The following is a 21,650-nucleotide window of genomic DNA, read 5'->3' as shown; positions in this document are numbered from 1 at the left end:
GGAGGGTGGATATGGTAAGGTCAAGTTGAAAATACAGGTCCATAAAGCTAGTTAAATTATCTGTGGATGTCATATGGGTCACTTCCTGCTAGGCAGCTGAACTGCTCATTAGGGATACCAGAGTTTGCTCCAACATCAATTTCAACTTCCTGAAAGCTTTTAAAGAAAGTTCTTCATTTGCTTGCTTTCACACAAGGGATCTTGACTCCTACAACAAAGTAGTTCTCAACAAAGACAAGAAAACAGTCCAAGTAAGAGCAACAATTGCTCACACCTTGAGGCTAGGATAACCTTCTTCTGTTGGTCTTTCTGAAGTTCAGGAGCACAAGCTACTGTAACAGCATATCTGTCTTTGGAGCTACTACAGCTATCCCTACAGCTGCAGAGCAAAGCTATACCTTTGTGCACAACTATAATAGTGTTGTGCACCAACATCCCAGGTGCAACATTTAAGTTCTATACTATGATTATTGTTTATGTAAATATAAATATGATGGAAGCAATATAAAGTCAAATTTAATTTTTATCTATCTGAAATTCCTAGTTAGGTCTCAAGCAGAGAAGACAAAGCAAATCTTCAATTACTGTTAAGCCACAACCAGTTGTTAATTCTGTAAACAGCACATGAGCACTACACTTCACCTCAACCTAGGTCTCAGATTCCTATTACATTCCTCCAGTAGACCAAAAGAAGGCAATGGAAGGTGTAGTACAACCAAGAAATAGTGAACCTTGTCACTGTGTTTAGACCTACCTTCTGCTAATTAAATTATGATTGCCTTGGATGTCCCAAGCAAACTCATAAAAATATCTCTTCATGCTGTAATTTATGCTTATGTTGCATTGCCTGTTTAAATATCTGTAGAGATGCTCTCCCTCCTTTCTGGACAGCTTATCTTTATCTACAATAACACAAACAATTTGTCCTACTTGTAGAGATATCAATCAATCATCTCAAATGCAGTCTCAAATCCCTAAGATTCTCAGCTAAATTGAAGCTCTTGATCTATTTTCCCAGAAACTTCACATGACCACTTTTTGTCATCAGAGCTCCACTCCTTAGTGCCTCAAGGAAGATAAAAGTATTGTCTCCTCTGCTACCACTGAACCTCTTGAACATGTTGCTTCACTTCAAGCCAATGAACTCACCACCACTCTCTGCCAGCTTCTGTGCCTCAGAATGGCATAAAAACTGATGGACCGCAGAATGGAGGGATTACCTCTAGATGGGAGACCTTCCTTTCAATGCATCCATATCCTGTTCATCTGTAGGTACAGTGTTTGTTTGGTGTCAAACGGAGTATCATGACACTTATTTTGATCCAAAATCCTGGGGACCAAGCCTAAGAACTACAAATTCTCCAGATGGCTGGGCATTTTAAACCAATGAGTACTGGGAATCACACCACTGGGATTCCACTGTTTTTATTAACTCCCAAATATATTGCATGGTTGGAAAACCTTAAGGCAGTAAGAATGGTAAATCTACTTCTTTCTAGGTGACTAAGCTCTGGTATGGGACTCTTCCTTCAGATTCTGTGTTTAAAGGTTTAAATCTACACTGAATCTATTAAATAAATATATTATTAGTTAGAAAGTGCTTTTCTTTTATTAATCTGCACTTTTTTTATACAGTCTTATCCTGTCTTCTCATTTTATGACTCCTTCCTCTAGTCTATTTTATGTCTTACTCATTTTCAGCCCAAGTATCTTACAAAAACTAAACCATCATCCTCTGTGTATACACGTCCATATAATTAATTATTTGTCAGGTTTTCTTCCTTTCTCCTTTGTTCATGATTGTTTCAGCACACCTGCAGACTCCCACATTTTGGGCCCAATAGCAAATTTGATCCAAATATGAAGGATGGAGAAGAATCTCAAGAATACCAAAGCACACTAACATCCCATGACTGGCACTCCCCTGTGAGCAGAGATATAGGAACAGATATCCATGTAAATAATACAAGGTGAAGCCCAATCAGGACACAGTCCTTGCTACAAAAGCTTGACAATTTCTGGTTTCCCATGTATGTTTTATCTCTCCAGCTGTCTCTTAATCTTTTTTATTTTCTCACCCTGTAAAACCCTTCTGTGGATGGACTTGCAAATACAAATTCTTCTAAAAATCCCATATGATGTGCTGGAAAAGAAAACATGATAAATTTCATGAGCAGAGGTAGCAAGCAAACTAAAGAGTACTTGGGAAAACCAATGTTGCTCTCAGTTGGGGAAATTCAGGGGCATGGATCCACTGATAATCAGCCCTGACAAAAGATGCATAAAATTAGCCCAAATAAGTACCTATTTCAATATGCAGAACTACCATCTTCTAATACATTATAATCTATATCATATATACCACACCCTGTAAAATGCCCTACAGCAGAAAACACCCTGGTTGGAACTTGTAATCAACCTATCAACCTATGAGATGCAAATTTCCAGCAAAACAAGCCTCGTTCCTTCCAACTCTCATTTATTCACCACTAGATTTACAAATGGCAAAAAACCCAGATGTTTTGCCTCCTTAGTATTCCCTCTATCCTATTCCAATCCTACTTGAATGGTCACACCTAATTTTGGATAATTACTGCTTATTCTTTAATCTACTTCTGTCAAAAAAAAAAACCCCTTCTGTAGAATTCCATATATTTTTCCACAGAATAAAACATTATGCAATATACAAAGGATGCTAGACTGCATGAAGCATTTTGTAAAATGTTTTGGAGTAAAAAAGCATGAAAATTCTCCAACTACTTGTAATCTAAAAAGCTTTAAGTACTTTAAGTTTAATAAAACTTAAGAGCTTTTTTTTGAAGTTTCACAGAATTTCAAGATACAGCAATGTCTCTTGCTGAACAGCTTTCAGCTTTTGACCCTTACACTTCCAGTGATTGAATCAGCTCAACCAATAGGTTATTAATGTATTTACGACACATTCTAAGGAACGAAATAGGTTTTTATATATAAAGCCAGACAAAGAAGTCCACTTGTCAAGCATTATTTTTTTAAGTGATCACACTGGAGAAATCTGAAGTCTCAGGTTTTATACTCAGCAGTTCTTACAATATGGTTGAGCACCAGTATAAAATGCATACAACCTTTTTTTTACAGGGGTCAATTGTATGTTCTTAATTATTCTATCTATGTCCTCTGAAAACAGCAGATAGTTCATCTTCTGCACTATTATTCTCAAAAAAAAACAGGGACTGCAGTAAACTGCTACAACAAGGACATTTCTAAAAGTATCTTCCAACACACTCAGGACATCAGTCAAAATATTTACATATACTCAAGCACTTTAAAATCTCAAGTTGTATTAACCAGCTGTCATCTTAGTGTCAAACTCCGGTCATTTTAATGTGAAATAAGGGTCAGCACATGATTTCAGCTATTAGTAAAACATTTCTTAGCTACTGAACCCCCGTTAAACTATGAACGCCAGATTCCCACAGTAAGGCTCTTCTTGAGCCTCTTCAATACTGCATTTCACTCAGAATAAAGTATCTGAATTAAAGAAGACAACATAAAAACATTGAATCAACAGAAATTATTTAAATTCTAACCATTTGGCTGACTGGACTGTACATAATGAAGAGATTTTCACTGAGTAATACAAACCAGGTCTGTGTTTGCTAGCTCTCATGAAGAGAGGGTGAACTTCTATGGACAGTATTGTAGAAATGCACTGAACTCCCACAGGTTACTACAGATTAAAAATCTGAGTCCATGTGGTCTAGGATTCTCCAGTGCCAAGCACAGGAATCTCACTTAACAGAACACCTGTGAAGACCCCACTATTAGGACAGAACCATACAGACAGATTGAAAGGTATTATTTTTTTTAAGGAGACCAACATGCATAAAGCCAACCAAATCTGCTGCTTGCTGATAAAAAAAACTGGCCATTATCAACTTTCAGACTATTGAGGACTAAACAAAGAATAATTTTATCAATTAAAAGGTTAAACTCAAGTATTAACTGCAAAAAAATATTGAAAGATGGGATAAGGTGTGTTTGGCCTTTTTTTTAAATAGTATGTATCCCTTTAAGTTCATCAGATCAGCATAATCCAAATGAAAACTGATTAAGCATTTGAACTTGTGAACTAAATACCACACTCAACAGAAGTTTACAGTAAATGTCTTCCACTCCAAACAGAAAATAAACAACAAATCATTCTCCAACATGACATGTCTATATACAGTAACTTCAAATTCTTCTCTGGGCTTAAGTGTCTCATCTGCAGTTTTAATAATACTTAAAAACAATTTCTGTGGAAGTATGCCAATGTGTCCTGCTGGGCTTTACATCGGGAATTTAAAAAGAATTAGGGAAAAAAAGTCAGAGAATAACTATGAAAACCTCAGTCGTTCATTGTTGACTATAGAAGCTTCTTAAAAAATGCAACATCTCAAAATTCCCTCTTGCAGGTCTCACTCCTTGCATATATTGCAGAGCACAAACACACAGGCTTCAGCCCATTTCAACATATAGACAGCATTCCTTCTTTTTATGCGGAGGATGCAATTTCATAAGAAATTGGGAATTTCAGATCGGCACAATGCCTTTAGATGGTTCTACTAGTGTGGAGGGGAGAGGGGAGGAATCACAATTTAAGCACTCTTAAATTGATCAGAAGCTATGCAATGCTCTCCTTTTATGAGATCTGAGTTTTATTATCCCTGACATACACCAATTCCCAAAAATGTTATTATATCCAAAAGTCATATGCTGCAGAGTAAGTCAGAAGTTATTAAATACTGACATTAAGACTAAATTTACTAAAAAGCACATCTGATACTCAAGACCTAACATCCAGTTTTAAGTCTCTGAAGTGAAGCATTCTGAAGATCACTCCTCAACAAAATTATTATGATGCGATTTTTAACTACAAGAAAGAAAAGAAGTCAAGCAAATAGGTAAAGTGACTCAAGTGATTTAAATTCAGCTGAAGTGAAAAACACCAGAAGTAGGCTTTTAGTACTGATTATTAAAGAAATCAACACCTATTTTACATAAAAATTGTAATTTTCATATTAAATATTGTCAAAATAAAACTACCAACTAACTCCAGCTGACAGCTCCACAAGTAGTGACTAGCAGGCTTAAACCACCTGATGAAACACCAGAAGCGACAGTGCTTCTGGATTTCACTACAAAAGATGCAGCAGGAGTTCTTGTGACTCTCCACACTTATTCTGAACCATCAAATCTCATTTCTCAATGTCTCTTCTCCTCTACTCCCCATTCTTAAATTTTAGCCAACTTAAATTTTGGTCCCCTTAAATATCGGTGGAGTTGCTTTCCAGCATTTCTTACAGGGAAAGCAGAACCAAGGACTCTTGATTCACATTCTTCGTGCTTACGCTTTCTTTCACTATCTCAGGAAACCTTCTGTAAAGCAGAGAGAATACTTTCCAATGCTACTAAGATGTTAGAAAGCTTAGCTGATCATCTTCACACAGCTTGCTAAAGGTTCTTGGATGAAAGGTGCTATATATGAAGATTATTATCTGTACAACCACCTACGCAGCACTTCAGAGTAATAAGCACCAAACTGCTACTGTTGGGAAAGAAGAATATAGTTAGAAACAGTACTCTTCAACCACTATATACACTCCAAGCAGAAGAGAAAATATTTCCTTTTTTCCCTTTTTTTCCAGTACAGATCTAAAAGTGAGCTTAGTTTTTTAAAGGTCACTCTTAAATGTCCAAAAATAACGGAACAAAGTGTTTCAGTTCAGGTGACATCACTTTACAAGTCATCAACTTCTCCTTCCTCCCTGGTGTCCATTATAAAAGATTTGTAATTTGTTTCTGCTTTTCCTCTGTTCTTCATTAAAAGGATATGCACAAAAAGAAAGAAGGATTATTTGCAATGATTCTTATAGTCACTATCTCACCTCCTGGAAGTGAACTAACATAGGAGAGTTGGGAGGGGTATGACAAAGCTGGCCACCTTTGAAACACAGGACTTCACTGTTTAAAGGATTTTCATATGGAAAAGCCACTCATGCTTAAAATCTCACTCGCTGTGTATCCTCAGAGCTGCCACCATTTTGGCAGAACAAAGCCACATGCAGTTACATCACACAGATCCATGTGCAGAGCACAAAGCCACATTTGACAGACATGCTCTATCCATGTAAGAGACAGCAGCCACAGCTATTTTTATTCAATGTCTAGTGAGAAAAAGTGGTGCAGCACTGCACAGAATGGGACCTCAGGTGCTCACTGCCCAGAGCACTTGCACAGGGCATGCAAGGCTCAAGTTCTGGGCTCTCTGCCTGTGGAAAATCTGACCTTCTCATGAAGAAACAGCATCACAGTGACCATACTGCCATGGGGCATGCTCCGCCCCTCCCTGAAGCTGTGCCACTCCAGAGAATTGTAATAATTTCCAAAAATGTCCTAGTCAAATAGAAGGGAGGGAAAAAGCTCAGGGAAAAGGGGAAGGGAAACGAACACCAGGTGCTGTTACTGGAGAATTCACCTAGGACAACAACAATCTCAACAGTCTTAGCTCTGGCTTCTGTTCCCAAGATCACTCACCCATCCCTACAAATCTTGTCTGTGGACCTGCCCATTTTAAGACAATTAAGTATCAAGAGTTGCTTGTTCTGCTCTTCACAGCAAGGTCTGGAATTCCACACTTCTGTCAGAAATTAAGCATCATTAAGCTGATGCAGTTATTAGTACACCACTAATTACTGTTTGGCAGTGTTGCAAAATTCTAAATCTCACTGAAGAAAGAAAATTAAAAACATTCTTCTTAATTACTGCTTTAAACATACTCCACACCAACAAGTAGCTAACTAAGCATTCATATCCCAAATCTGACCCTTTTCTGCTTACATAAGAGTTTATGGGCACAGGTAATACAGAAATTTACCACACAACAGCAACTGAAACAAGTAACTGTATGAAGCAGTTCCAGTATATCTTCCACAAATGAAAAAAAAAAGAATGACTATGCACTTGGAAGCATATCAGTAAACAGCCCTGGCAGCCTTTGATAGTAGTAATTTTTGTCATGGAGCCCTTTTTGCAGTCCTGTACCTGGCAAGGAAAAGTGCTATTTATCACCAGATGCCTCAGATGATTCCAGAAATAGTCTCTTTCCCATTGCTGTTCATTAGTAGCAGCTCTAAGAATTGAAACAGATTTTTTTTTTCTGAGAAAAACTTCTACAGGATGTTCTAGAAAGCTTAAACTGTTCCTTTTGGAAACAAACTCAGCACTCCAACCATCATCCACACAGACTGCCTAACCCTATTCCACACAGGAATGCATTTGTTTCATCACTGAAAGCCCTGATAACAAGAACTGAAAGTTTGCCAGTCACCTCAAGGCACAGATGTTCACATGTTACAGTAACTCAGTTTCAATTCTGCATATTTCACCCAACCCACGTAGGCAGATTTTTCACTTTTTCATTCTAGAAAGATCAGTGGTAAAAGGAAAAAATTGAACCCTTAATAAAACCAACACTTGCAGACTTCAATCAAGGTTTAAATACACAGCAATTGCTTTATAAAAGAAGCACAGATTAAGAATGGAGAGACAAGTACAGGTCCATTAGTTTTGGACCTTACAAATAAGCAATGATTTTAAAATCCACACAGCTTTCTTTAATTCAAAAAGATGTTTTCTAGGGCACTGTCTATGCATGCATAGAATAAATAATAAGAATATATTTTTACTTTCTTGGTCTACTATGGAGAAATCACTATGAAAAAGGAGAAACTACTTCAGTTATGATTTCCTAACTAGTTACAGAAATGATAGTTTGGTCCAACTGAAAATACTATCCTTCATTCATAAGGAAAACTCCAAGTCTTTATAAGCAACTTACATCTATGGCAAATGCTGACCTTCTGATCAGCCTTCAGAACTGCAACATTTTAAACTATTATTGCAATGAGTATTTACAGTTAATTCTACATGATCATCTCTTTATTGTAGACACAAAAAAAACAAGAAAAAGGACCACGATGTGCTGACCTTGTCTCCATAAATACAGCTTTAAAGAAAACCCCAACCTGCATTAAACTGTTCTCTGCAAATACTATAAAGACTATAAACACAGAATGTTAGAATGTGCACACTTCTGTACAATTTTTAACCAACTGGCAAAAAATTCGTTCCTTAATTGCAAGGCAACACTTAACTATTCCTACATTAATCAGTATTTTAGATTTGCTATGGAACTTCAGAGTTTCAGGTGAAGCCCATGGAATTTAATTTTGAAGATCTATGTAAATCCTAGATACAGTCTTCATTAAGATATGCAGAAGCCACTGCAAAATATCTAAACTCTGGTCCTCAAATTAGGCTGTCAAAACTTAAATTCATTTAGAATGGATAATAGAAGTGGGATGACTACTCATGATTTATGCACAAAACACATGAAAAAGCTTAGAATTCAGATAGTTATAGTGGTGACACCTAAGGACTTGGGAGTAGAAAAGAAAAAAATTTGCTCAAAATAATCACACAGTAGGTCACTCCAGAAAATTTAGAGAAACCAATGACATTTACAAAAAACAAATGTGCCTTTTTTTGGAACAAACATTTGGCAAGTGATAGAAGCACAGATCATTTCACATTACATGACCTTCAAGCAAATACTTAAAAATATACCCTCAAAACTAAGATGGACTTAATCAAATTCTAGTGGTTTGATTTTACCTCACACATCAATTCAAAAATAAATCTTGCAATATATCACAAAATCAAATTCTGAGGACAGAATAATTTGAAGTTAGACTTAATACTGCAGGATGAGAATTTAAGTTGGGTATTTAATACGCAATGGGAATTAAGATGCAGATTGTCAGCACCATCACTGTAGTATTAAATTTTTTAAATTACGCCTGAATGTTATTACTTACACAAGCAGCTATACATTAAACAGTTGAAAGTACAGTAGCATCAATAAAAATCCTTTGTAGCAACACCAGATAATGAAGTATGAAGAGAACCTTCAGAACACTCAAATGGCACATCTCTTCCTAAACTGCAGTGTTATAGCTGGACACTGAGTATATTTTTGCCAGTTGAGTAACACTCAGCCAAGTCTAATACCATTACTAAGTTTTAGGAACACGGTAAAAAAGTAAATCACTATTGCACATCGGCACAGTCACATGTAGGAAAACAGATGGATGAGGAAAAGGAAAAAAAATAGGATGGAACAGTAGCAGCATGGGAATAATAAAGAATCTAAAAGGAATACAAAGGTGAACTTCGAGGACTTTATCATTCTGCTAATGTCTGTTGAATTTCTACACCAAGCTTATATACCTTTAAAAATTACTATTTCACTATGAACAACATAAGGAAGCCTAATATGACCAAGTTTTTGGGTGTTAGTCATGCTCAGAGAATAAAAAGTAACTTGAAAATTCTTAGATTATATGAATAATTACCCATGCCAGTTCCAGCTGGTGCAATCTCTTTGGAGAAGATTTCTACAGCTTCTCTTTGTTTATGGTGTACAGCAAGCCAAAGAACAGCTTCCCGAGGTCCCTGCTTCAAAAAGGTTGAAATTAGATTAGCTTAGATGCAGAACATTGGTTAAATTTACAAAACTGAAAAATAACTGTAGCTCAGTATTTGAGTTAAATCATTTGGTGACTTTTTAACCACCATCAGTATCCTTTGCAGTCAGCTTTTCATTATCTTTATTTTGGAATACCATGGAATCAACTGTTGGGTATTTCAAGTCACTAGGGCACTGTGCCTGTTCTCCAGCATTCTCCAAGAATCAAGTACTGTAACTAACAATACCAAATACTTGGCTTCACTGTCAGTGGAACTGGCAAACAAAGTTTGTTCTTATTCTAAGAGCACTGAGAGTACTCTGGGGACAAGTTAGAGAGCCAGGTTCACTTCTCTTAGCATCAAGAAGGAAGCAGATCTGTCCACAGAAAAGAATTCAAACCTAATCCTTGGGAGATAAATGTGAGAACAGAAGTTGCAAAAACCACCATGTTTTCAGAGAGAAGAGCAGATGCTCCCTCTAAAGATAAACCAAATGTGCTCCCTACTCTAGTCAAAACACCTGTCCTTGCAGATAAGCACTGTCTCTCATTTCAAATTTTACTTCTCAAAAAAATTCTACTTTCAGCCACTGAAGGACCTACCATTGGAATCAATATACAAAAAATATACAGCCATACAACCCAAGAAGCGCAGAATTTTAACATTCAGTGTTCCTAAAGCTATCAAAAGATTTATTAAATTACTACAAATAATAATCAACTGGAAACATTCTTGTAAAAAAACATCCTCACACATTCACATCTGCTTTCTGGTTCTAAACCGTTCCATATAATCAACATTCCATTTAAAGTTCCATTTTACCTCCTTGCCTGCGAAGGCAAGATACAAAGGTCTACAAAAATCAGCTGAATTCTTTTGGAGTGGATGAACCCAGTATTAAAACTGGTATATATATATGGGCTGAAGCAATTAATCTTACAGTATCAGAATTAAAACAAAAAAACAGCAAAACAAAGTCCGAACAATATCTTGGAAATCAATTAATAAAGGGTTAGCAGAAAACTAACAGAGCACGTACAGTTTTTATGCCACAAACTCTAATGCCTAATGCGCTATTAAAAAACAGCTTACATGAAACATATCCCAGATTTCCAAACCACAAACTCACTGTCACAACTCCTTTCTCCTCAACAGAACAGAGGATACTAAAAATCAAACATCACTAAAATTACTCAGTGCTGATTCAGGTCCCTTTCTAGCTTAGGCTGGGCAGGTGCTGACAAAGTGCTATCAAGAGTGACAGGCAGCAAAGTCTGAGACAAAGAAGTGCTTGCCATTCTTTCCTATTTCTCAAGGGTATTTTGTGTTGTCAGGAACAGTCAATCCTCCACACAGCAGCTCAGACTAGAGGCTTACCTAAGGCTGGGAGACACAGTGATTTCACAGCTGCAAAGGCTAACCACCACACCAGTATGACAGATGTGCTTGGGAAGTAGTCTAGCCACACCACATATCAACACTGAGCTCCAAATATTGTTCAACTTACCCTGTTGTGGTATTCACGTACATATTTGCTTCTTTGCTTCAAATTTAGGTAGCAGAACTTTCAAAGCAAGAACTATTTTCCTTATGTGTGAATATACTGCCTAGCACAGTATGGCTCTGGTTTTGAGTACTGTGATTAGTAACCCAAATAACCAGGTCTAAATTTGCATGGAAGGACACTGTAAGAAAGAGTGTTTAAGTGACTGCATTATCCCTACCTGAAGCCCCAATGAGTAAATGTTCTCCTTGGGATTCTATGACTTTGTATTTTAAATAGAAAAGCAAACTCCACTCCCAAGTCCTTTTTCTCAAACTACCATGGCTGCTTTCCAGATGAAAGCTCCCCTGGCTAGTTTCTTCTAAAATGCTGGAGGAGGCATGAAAGGCAATAGAGTCTGATTTCCTGTATTTCAGCCTTAGCTCTCACATCTTGTTTCAGGCATGGATAGAAGCACATACAATGGTGATAACACTCTGTTTACTTTTAATATAAGACCTGGGAACTGAGGCTGGAAATACAGAAAGTACTACAAATAGTCTTTCATTGAAAAAATTTCTTTAACGTACTATAAGCAAGGCCAACTGAACAATCAGGAGGGAGAAACTGCTCAACTTCAACTCATTATTCACTTTGTACAGAACTTCCTATACAACAATTCAATTAAAGAATACATTACAATGTGTAATTATCAGGAGTTGGTACAAACATCTGGAACATCTGTTCCTCTGTTTCAAAATTTTGATTCCGCACTCTTAGTAAGACACTTAAAATTGCAGGTTTTATGGTCCTCTCTGTGAAAGAGACCACATTATAAAGCTCAGTCTTCAGGAGGCAACTCTTGCTGCTTTGCTGAAGGAAATTGAACTCAAGCACTGAAATAAATAGCTGCAGATATAACTTGATCAATTTCTAAGAACACTCAATTTCACTAGTAAGAAGTCCACTGTCCTTCGCTACACCACACTCACATTTCCTTTAGATACAAACTGTTGGATAAAATGTCAGCACTAGTAAGAACAAACTCAGAGTTGAGTTTTGCCACGTGTACCTTAAGAGTTTTGCAAGGCTGTCACTGACAAAGAAGAATTAAATGCTACTGTTTTGGAACAAACTCAACTGTCTAAATATTTAAACTGTGTCTAAGTGAGGACATGATTTACAGTCTTCTTTCTTTAGAAAGGACTTTCATTCTCTAGATTAGGAAAACAGACCATGGATATCACAGCTGCAGTGGCTATGGCCATCATTCATATTCTTACATATGCACTCACAGTGCAGAATTACATAGCTGAAGATTATTTCTTCAGTACTATATCTAGTACTCACAGAAAATTTTGAAGTTGTGCAGGCAACATAAATGCTGAGATTTCCTGACTGCAGTATTTATAATGTGGTCTTTTTGCATTACATCTAATGCAATTTAAGTCTATGCCACAGAAGTTATTATAATATGGTATTTCTTTAGGAGACCATCAGAACAAAGTACAACAACATTTTTCTAAGATTTTGTATCAGTGCTTCTGGAACACCCAATACTGCAAAGACCTTGTCACTGTTAATTTTCTACATTAAGTAGTGACAGTGAATTCTTTGCAACATGAAGGGGTGAAATTCCCAAGATGATAATGACTTCCTTTAAAGTTGTGGAAAAGATAACAATATGGAAAGATTAAAAGAGGTCAGTAAAAGTTTAAGAACACTCCACTGCATACTTACACCTTCTATACTCCTTCTAGCATGAGGTCCATATGTATCTTCAGACCCTAAAACTTGTATGTTAACTGCACTGTAATCTTCATACCCAAGCTGACTGAAAATAAGACGAGTCCTGCAACAAATGATTTGTTTTATTAGCAAACGGTCTCAAAATAATTATCTGAAGTAGCCCTGTGCGGACCACAGAAGTTAACTCTGTCAAACAGCTGTATAAGAGACTTTATCAGTTGAAATATTGGAATTTTTAAGGATATATACTTTGCTTGGTGAAACAAGTAACATTTTTTGCTTTGGTGGAACATTTTGAACACGCTGCTAATCTATCACTGTTGTCATAAATATAACCACAGCACCTGAAATAGTGAAGCAATATACAGGACATTAATACAAGATACAATTTTTTAATTGCTGTAAAGAGACAGAAATGTGTTCACACAATAGAAATAAGTCCACCTTTATTTTTGATGAGATAAAAATAAGACAATCTCATTTAAGGTAACTGAATTTGCAACCGTGTCTGTACCAAGTTATTTTAAATGATTTATCTACAAACATTACAGTTACAGATACTACAACTGAAAATACATTCTGTGGGTCATTTTTAGCCCTTTCATGTGTTAATAGTGCAACAAAGAATCATGAAAATAGAAGGACACCAGAGATATTTCAAAAAGACTTCTTCACACACATATTGCCAAATCCCTTTTGCTTTCAATAATGAATAAACAAGTAAAAGGAGAAGTACACATGAAAGAAGCAAAGGAAGTCACCTTACAAGCTGCCAAAGCTGTTCAATGTCTTAGGTTAACAACTAATTTGACCTGTATAAATGAAGCACATTAAATTTGTGCACCTTTTTCTGTACTTGCTGCCACTCAACTACTGCACAGAACTTAACCTAGAACAGACTGGAAGCTGGGTAGTTGAAAGATCACATCCTTAGAACATTCTCTTGAAACAGAGACCCAGATAGGCTCGATCAATGGCCTAAAGACAACTGCATGAAGTTCACTCAGACAAGTGCTGTGTCATGCACTTGGGTCACAGCAAGCACAGGCAGCACCACAGTCTGGGCCAGGGTGGCCTGAGAGCTGTTTGGAAGAATGAGACTCTCACATGCTGGCTGACAGGCAGCTGAACACAAGCCAGAGTGTGCCCAGGTGGCCAAGAAGGCCAGTGGCATCCTGGTCTATCAGGAATAGCGTGGCCAGCAGGACCAGGGCAGCGACTGTCCCTCTGTACTCAGCACTGGTGAGGCCTCACCTCAAATCCTGCATCCAAGTTTCAGGCCCCTCACTTTAGAAAGAACACTGAGGTGCTGGAGCATGGCCATAGAAGGGCAACAAGGGCTGTAAAAGGTCTAGAAAACATGTCTTGCAAGGAATGGCTGAGGGAGCTGCGGGTGTTCAGCCTGGAAAAAGGCTACACATAAAAGGAGGATGTACTGAGGATGAGGCCAGCTCCTTCTACTGTGCTTGTAGTGAGAGGACCAGAGGAAATGGCCTTAAGCTGAGACAGGGGAGATCCAGATTAGGTATCAGAAAAAAAATTTCCACTGTTCAAGTTGTCAGGCACTGGAGTAGGTTCCCCAAGGAGGTGGTGAAGTAACCACTCCTGGAGGTGTTTAAGAGATGTCTGGATCTGGTGCAAGGGTGATGTGATTTAGGGATTATAGTGATGGAGCTGAGTTGATAGTCGGACTTGCTGATCTTAAAGGTCTCTTCCAACCCTGGCAAGTCTATGACTTTATGAACAGAAACCATTAAAAAAACCTGATGTTAACATTTCTGAAACAGTTATAGTTGCTGACAGAGCATCCTTTGAGAGGGATCAGAACAGCTTAATTCTTAATCTCTATCTGGGCTGACATACACCAATATTTTGATGTGTCAAAGAAACCATTCCACATATTAAGCTGTTTAAGACTACATTTGAGATGCAGGAGGTGTATATTGTAATTTTCAAAACAGAGAAGTAGCCCACAAGCATGCCTAATGGGCTAGAGGCCACTTTTCACACCAATTAATCAGCCCTCAAGTGCCTCACTTCAGCTTTCCTCTGATGATTACTAAAGAGAGCACAGTATACAGGCTGAATTAATTTTCTAGATGTCAGAGATGGCAGCAGCAGCACTACAATCTGTTTCATTCAGACAAAGATACACATAGTCCAGTCTGAAATAATGTCCAAAAGCAAATATGAAATAGAAAACACAACATTCTACTTTTTTCCTAAAATAAACATCTACGTTCCAGAAAGATGGCTTTCCAGAGGTTCTGAGTCTCTTGACTCTTTGTATTTGCCACTTCCTGATGGGTTTTTTTTATAGTTTGATTTTCTCAATAGCTCTTGGACAGGAGCTCTTAGCATTTGCAATTACACAGTCCCTATCAGCCTGCTCTTATCTGCCATATCTCTTGAGGGAAGTCAGACAACTCCTCCTTCACCACAGTGCTGCACACAGGCACATGAATAATCACTCCAAGTTCACAGTAAACCTTGGATTTCTGACTTTCCAAGTGTAGTTTCTGCATAAGTCTACAACAGGATGGGGAGGAAGCTTTATATAAAACATGGCACAAGGAAATAGATTTCTTAACTAGAAAGACTGGAGCTACTGGAATAAGCACTGAGAGATTCCGGATATGGAATTATATTTAAGAGGAATTCCTCCATGCCCAATACTGGCATGACAATACAACTGAAAGTTTATCACTCTGTCTTGGAATTGTAACTCTGTCCTACGAAAAAAAAAAAATCACTGGGTCACATTTTAGAAAGCATGTTTTAAACACAAACTCAGTAAACTTCCTATATTTCATATCAGTAAGGCTTTTCATAAAAAAGTTCTGCAAAAGCTGCTGAAAACTAGTTTCACATGGGTTTATCTCTGTATCTAATAAAATTTAATCTCAATCACAGCTTGTTCCTCACTAAATTGGGATTTTCTCCAGCCACCTATTTTCAAATGTATTTGACACTTTTCTCACTCTGTCGAACCTAACTGAAGTGCAGCTACATATTGAAAACAGGTCTCTTGAAAAGGCTACTTAAGTCTTGAAATGTCATCCCAATAAGAAAACTATCATCTTCTAGGATTCTTACAAGGTTAGTAATGTTGCCATCATGTGTCACTGTTCTATTTTCATCACATCTGGAAAAAAAAAAGGAGCAAACCAGATTCCCTTCCAAGACTCAAATACCAACCTTTGCAGAATAGCTTCTGCAGTGCGTTTTGCTTTTTGAACTGCCTTTGGGCCTCCCACTGGACAGACAGCAGTAGCTCTGAAGCCATCAAGATAAGTGGCATTTACCTAATGATAAAGGGATTATGAAGTTACATGGAATTCAGCACTGATAGGCTATAAACGCTCTCTGGCAATCATTATCTATACAAATACACACTTTTTAAATAAAGTAACAGGTTTTTGCATATAAAATAAGGTTTGCCTTTTCAAATTTTCCACCTCTTTCTTTTACTCCTGGGGCAGAGAAGATGAGGATAGTGCTAAGTTTTAGCAGTGTCTCCAAAATGTAAGATTTTGTAAATCAAAATATACCTTTCACATCAAAAAATGAGGTAATACCTTATAAAATGTTGAAGGAGGCAATCCTTTTGCTCCACAAACTTTCACTGCTCCACCATCAAAACCTATAGTGGTTAAAAATCAGTATTTCAGCTTCTTCAATATAACTGCAAAGACATTCTTTTTTGATACTTATTAATCAAATGCACTTAATTAAAAAGCAAATCATTGATAGCTGTACTGCCAGAGAAGAGAGAACCTTTCAGAAAACAGTCCTTGCCTTAGAAAGCACAGCAGCAAACTGGTGACTGAATTTATGTCTGCCATGAGCCTTTTAAAAGGGCGATTGAAATGTTTATTCATGCACTTAAAAAATACTTAAAAGAAAGCAGCCTTAGGACATTAGACTCAACAGTTACATTCTTCTTAATAGCCAGTTATTGGACACACACACACACAGAGCATACAATTTACTGCAGCTGGCTGGAGCAGACTGCAATCCCTCACTTGGTAAAGACGAGAAACCAGCGAGAGCTATTGGCTGAGAGCTTAGTAAGGGAAGGGTAACTTAATGCTAGCTTTCTTATCAATAACAGAAACAGTCTGAATATATTTTCCAGGGCAAAAACCATGTTCAGTATTAGGAATATTAATGCAAAAAAAAGAAAAGCAGAAAATTGCTGGGATGCCATCAGGTTCAACTTGAGCTGGAGAAAATCAGGAGGTGCTACTCCTTGAAAATCAGCAGTGCAGGATTGGCACCTCATGTTTTAGAGCCAGAATTATCGTGTAGTTCACCTGTTACTAACCTGTGTTTGCAAATATTTAAGCAGCAGTTCAAAGCCTTATATAAATACTCTGAAAAGATCAGATCCTATCTAAAAAAGTATATGTCACTAGTACAAATTTTACTCAAATAACATCATCACTGTCTCTCAAGACTGACATGAGGTTAATTTAACTCTCTAAATATATAGCTGCATCCCTCCATTCAGGGTGAAGATCTGGAAGAGTTTTATGTCCCAGGTGAAAGCATAATACAAGAAAACAAATACCACAAAACCACATGCATAGCATCCATTGACAAAAAGAAAAACAAGCACCTCTCAGCTCAAACCCTGCAAGTAATCCAGCAGGACAATAAAACTAGCAATATAAACAGCAAAATTAGATAGCTTGCCTCTTTTTACTGGTGTACGTGTCAAAGCACTTCAAACTAAAATATTTAAGCAATCTGCCCATTTTCCATCTGTTATATTTCTAAGAGGACTAACTGAAAGTTCATGTGAAAGTTCATTTTAAGTTCAAACATGTCATATCAGGTCATTTGCAAGCTAAAAGTTCATAGGAAGGTTAGGGATTCTTTTTATAAAAAGAGAAAGACTAGAGGCTAAGAGCAGCAAGCTGGCCTTATCAGACTGCCGTTTGTTGCATGAGCTGAAGATTGTACCATGTTATGTACTTTTTTACTCAAGCAAAATATTCTTTATGTTACCACATTTTCAGTTTTATCCCAGTAAGTTTTGGAGATTTTGATTGTTCTAAGCTTTAGAAAGACACTGTGCTTTCTGTCACAAGTAAGTTCCATTAAAAGGAAAAAATATAATATAGATCCAATAAAAGGCAAACTCTAGATGACTGTAGATAAAATTTTTTTCAAGCTGTCTTACTCAAATTACAGCTCTCTGAATCTGTTAAGCCTGGCGTTTTTTTGTTTTCGTTTTGAAGCTAAATTTTGAACATACCTTATATCCATCTTTGGTCTACTGGCTGTTAAGTGTTTTGAGGATTGCAAATGGACTTTTTAAAAAAAGATTCTCTGGTGGAAATCCTGTACCTAATCATTCTTCTACCATGATCCACCTAAATGCCTAAGAAAAACACCATTACCAAGTAGTGCTTTGAAAGACACAGCCTTTCATTGCTACCAACACTTCAAATGCCCTAAGTAAAACCATGTACAAAACGTTTTTTTGAGAAAACAAATTGAGCTGCAGTTTAAAAAAAAATACTGAAATCACAATGAAGCTATCTTGATGTTGTTCTCACTGAATAAATAGTTTAAGAACTTGACAGGTGCAAGGCAGGCATTAAAAGGTAAAGTAAAAGGAGCAGTGATCAAAAATATAATAGTCAGCCAGCAGGATAAATAAGATTACATTTAAAATTTCTAAAGGAATTTCTAGCAGCCTTGAAAGTATCAGTTTAATACAACATGACTCTAAGGAACTGATTTAACAAGAAATATGTAGAGACTAAATGGAAATAAAGGCAGCTGCTTTTGTTTGATAACACACTCATGTAACAATATCTGTGTCAATGAAAAGAGGACTAACCTGGAATTTCAGTGATGGAAACCTGGGAAAAGTCACATGTAACATCTGGTAAAAGATAGCACCGAGGATTGCCCAATTCATACACCAGCTGCTCAGCTACAGTGCCAAAAGAAATTAGTCCCCCTGTGTCTGGTGGTTTGGAAAGAATAAAGTCTCCTTCAGAGGAACATTCTACAATGGGAAAGCCTATGTTGTGCCTAGAATATGAAAAACATTAAGAAAAAAGCCTTATAAATACAAAGGGAAAGTGAAAAGAAATATGAACAACACACCAAAATTTCATAGTAACGGCCAATCAAGTAAAACCTGTCAAGAGTTACAATTTATCTGGTTGTATCTACAGAAACAGACTAAAAAACAAGCCCTGAACAAACTGTTCAACTGAAATAATATGAGGATGTAGTCTATTGTCTGGCAAAGAAACAAATATAACAGGAGAGTCCACCTGCAAACATGGGTGTAGGGAAGGGAATGGAGAAGGACACCAACAGAAACAGTTCAAGTAAAAAGCTGAAAGAATTAGAGGACTCTGATTAAAGATGTAAATTTAGAGTAAAATAAACCATGGTTAATTCTAGCCCATTTGGCTACAGCAGCACACACAGCATGATGGTAAAGACATCTAAATACACCTTGCACTCTGATTTGTAAAAAGCCAGTCAAAGCAGGAAGAACAAACTGCTGGGAACCTCAGAGATAAAGAGAAGTAGGAAACAGGAATAATTCCACCTACAAAGGATAACTTCACACGTTAATAATAAATTATACACAGGAAAGTAATAATCTAAAAACAGGAAGACATATGAAAGGAAAGATCTTCAGCACATAGAAGACAGAACTAAGAGAAAATTACAAGGCACAGCAAAAAGAAAAGCAGTGAAATTACAGACATGTTCATAAATGAAAATATTCTTCTTCCTCACATTCTCACAAGCAAAATATACAAAAAGTGATCAAATAACTCATAATAAGAGGCACATACTGGTCATTACAGTATCAGGGTAGAGCTTTCAGGATTATGTGGACAAGATCCAGACATCTGCTTTCCTAGCTAAAAGGCTTTCATTTTTTTCCAGAGAATTTGAGCAAAATTAAGAACTTCAAACTTTTCAGAAGTACCTGAGAATTTAAATTAAGAATGCAAAGATTCTTCTGAAAAGTCTACCTGGCTCCCTTCCCTCTCACAGGAAGCCTGAAATTTGTACAAGTGTCCCACAACATAAAATAAATACCAAAAGAGGAGTTAAGGAGATACAGTCCCTTGCAAAAGCTAAACCATTCTAAAAAGGTCCTAATAATGAAAGGTGGTGAACTTTACCATGCTCGTTAAAGCCAATGACCTTCAGGTCTTCCATACAAACTTAAAACCAGTTAATCCCTCAATTGAATTATTTTTGGGTGGTAGTGGTAACAATGTGCTGAACATACAACTGAATTGGTTATCAGCAAAGGTTACATGAACATAGTTTGTATAACATAAATCCACAAAGTCTGAAAGAAAGTAAGCAAAAATACCAGTGAACTCTTAAGGGACATATGTAAAAGTTCATGGGAGTTTGAGCAGATTCCTTATCATCAAGAATATTCAAACATAACTCCATTATTTTAAAGAAAGGATTAAGACAGAAGATCTGTTACTGGAGATCAACAACTTTTAACACATAGCAGACAAAATTGAAAAGTATGGTAGCTGGTGGACACCACATCAAATCAGTTAAGGTAATACTCCATTTGACTGGTCTTTGAAACTATTTACACCACTAAAAAGATATAGGAAACAAAAACAGCCTGCCCTGGTGAATGCAAAGAATTGAATGGAATCAACAATTTCATATACAGGCTCTTCTAGTGGAGGGGGGGGAGAGGGGGGAGGTTGAGGGGATAAGGAGAGAGAAAAGATGGTAGCAGAAGTAAGTACTACTCAAAATTTTGAAGTGAGACATAGAAAAAAAACAACAGCCAAAAAAACCCTCAATTCTTGGTCTGGAACATAAACATATGGGAACAGACTAATGTGTAATTCTCGCCATTTTAGATGCAAGGAGACACACAGAGGAAGCATCATGATTTGGCCAGGGTAACAAAGCAGGATCAGTGACTGAACAAGACTAGAATTAAGAAGCTTTTATCCTCTCAGTTCCATGTTTGTGTGCCTGACCCTGCCACCTATCTGTCCTGTCTCAATGCAACAGCACCCAGTGCCCTGCTAGCAGGGTCAATGCAGCTTGATCAGATAAGGTACCCAGAAGAGACACCACTCACATGAAGACAGATCACCCAGAGCAGTCCATGTCCCTGCACTGACAGCCAGTGTCCCTGCTGCAGCCCACTGGAATCTCAGCCATCAGCATATGCAACTCTTACAGTGCTCTCCAGTGATCTTTGTTTTGAACGAAGAACTAAACTGTAGACACTCAGCTTCCTACTCTGTACCACTGAGTCTACTAACATTGATTCAACTTCATTTTGCCCAACTTGCACTCTCAAAACCCCCAAACCATTAAAAAACAAAACCCAAATGTAACAGTAAGACAAAATGAGAAATTTCATCCCCTAACGTGATGAAAATACAACAGATATTGTTTCCCCCCTGTGGTGTTCAGGGTACACCACCACCCAATGAACTTTTCTGTATGGCCAGTTAGTTGCAGAAGATGTGCTTTTCCCCCAGGTTATGCCAGCCTTGAAAGGTTCCCTCACTTTTTTAACAGCTCACAACATAGAGATGCAATGATCTGGGTGAGAAGCAACTGGATTCTACCTGTATTGTAACTGGATGACTGGGAAAATACAAATATCCAGTATTATCTTGTAGCAGATGGCACTAATAACCCACATTAACATACACACACTTAAGACAAAAATGTATTTTGTAAATTGCTAAAAGACATTACTTAAAATTAATTTTCACCTTGGAAACAAACAGGTCTGTGACTCCTAAGATACAGTCAAATGGCAGCTACTTAAAGGCATAAAAAGCTCTTTAGCAATAGTAGTTGTGTGGCTCAGGTA

General features: G+C 37.2%; 1 protein-coding gene across 1 annotated transcript in view; it reads right to left on the bottom strand.

Moving 5' to 3' along the window:
* LOC118686463 (uncharacterized) overlaps positions 1–21,650 on the bottom strand; it is a 58,016-nt gene that overhangs the window by 22,292 nt on the left and 14,074 nt on the right. The window contains exons 9-13 of the mRNA XM_036382691.1: positions 18,639–18,835; positions 16,363–16,427; positions 15,983–16,089; positions 12,776–12,887; positions 9,438–9,537 (exon numbers count right to left, since the gene is read on the bottom strand). Coding sequence (XP_036238584.1) covers positions 9,438–9,537; positions 12,776–12,887; positions 15,983–16,089; positions 16,363–16,427; positions 18,639–18,835 — 581 coding nt within the window. The remainder of the gene's footprint in view (positions 1–9,437; positions 9,538–12,775; positions 12,888–15,982; positions 16,090–16,362; positions 16,428–18,638; positions 18,836–21,650) is intronic.

This window comes from Molothrus ater, chromosome 4 (assembly GCF_012460135.2).
Source record: "Molothrus ater isolate BHLD 08-10-18 breed brown headed cowbird chromosome 4, BPBGC_Mater_1.1, whole genome shotgun sequence".
Lineage (NCBI taxonomy): Eukaryota > Metazoa > Chordata > Aves > Passeriformes > Icteridae > Molothrus > Molothrus ater.
This window is presented reverse-complemented; position numbering and strand designations above follow the sequence as displayed.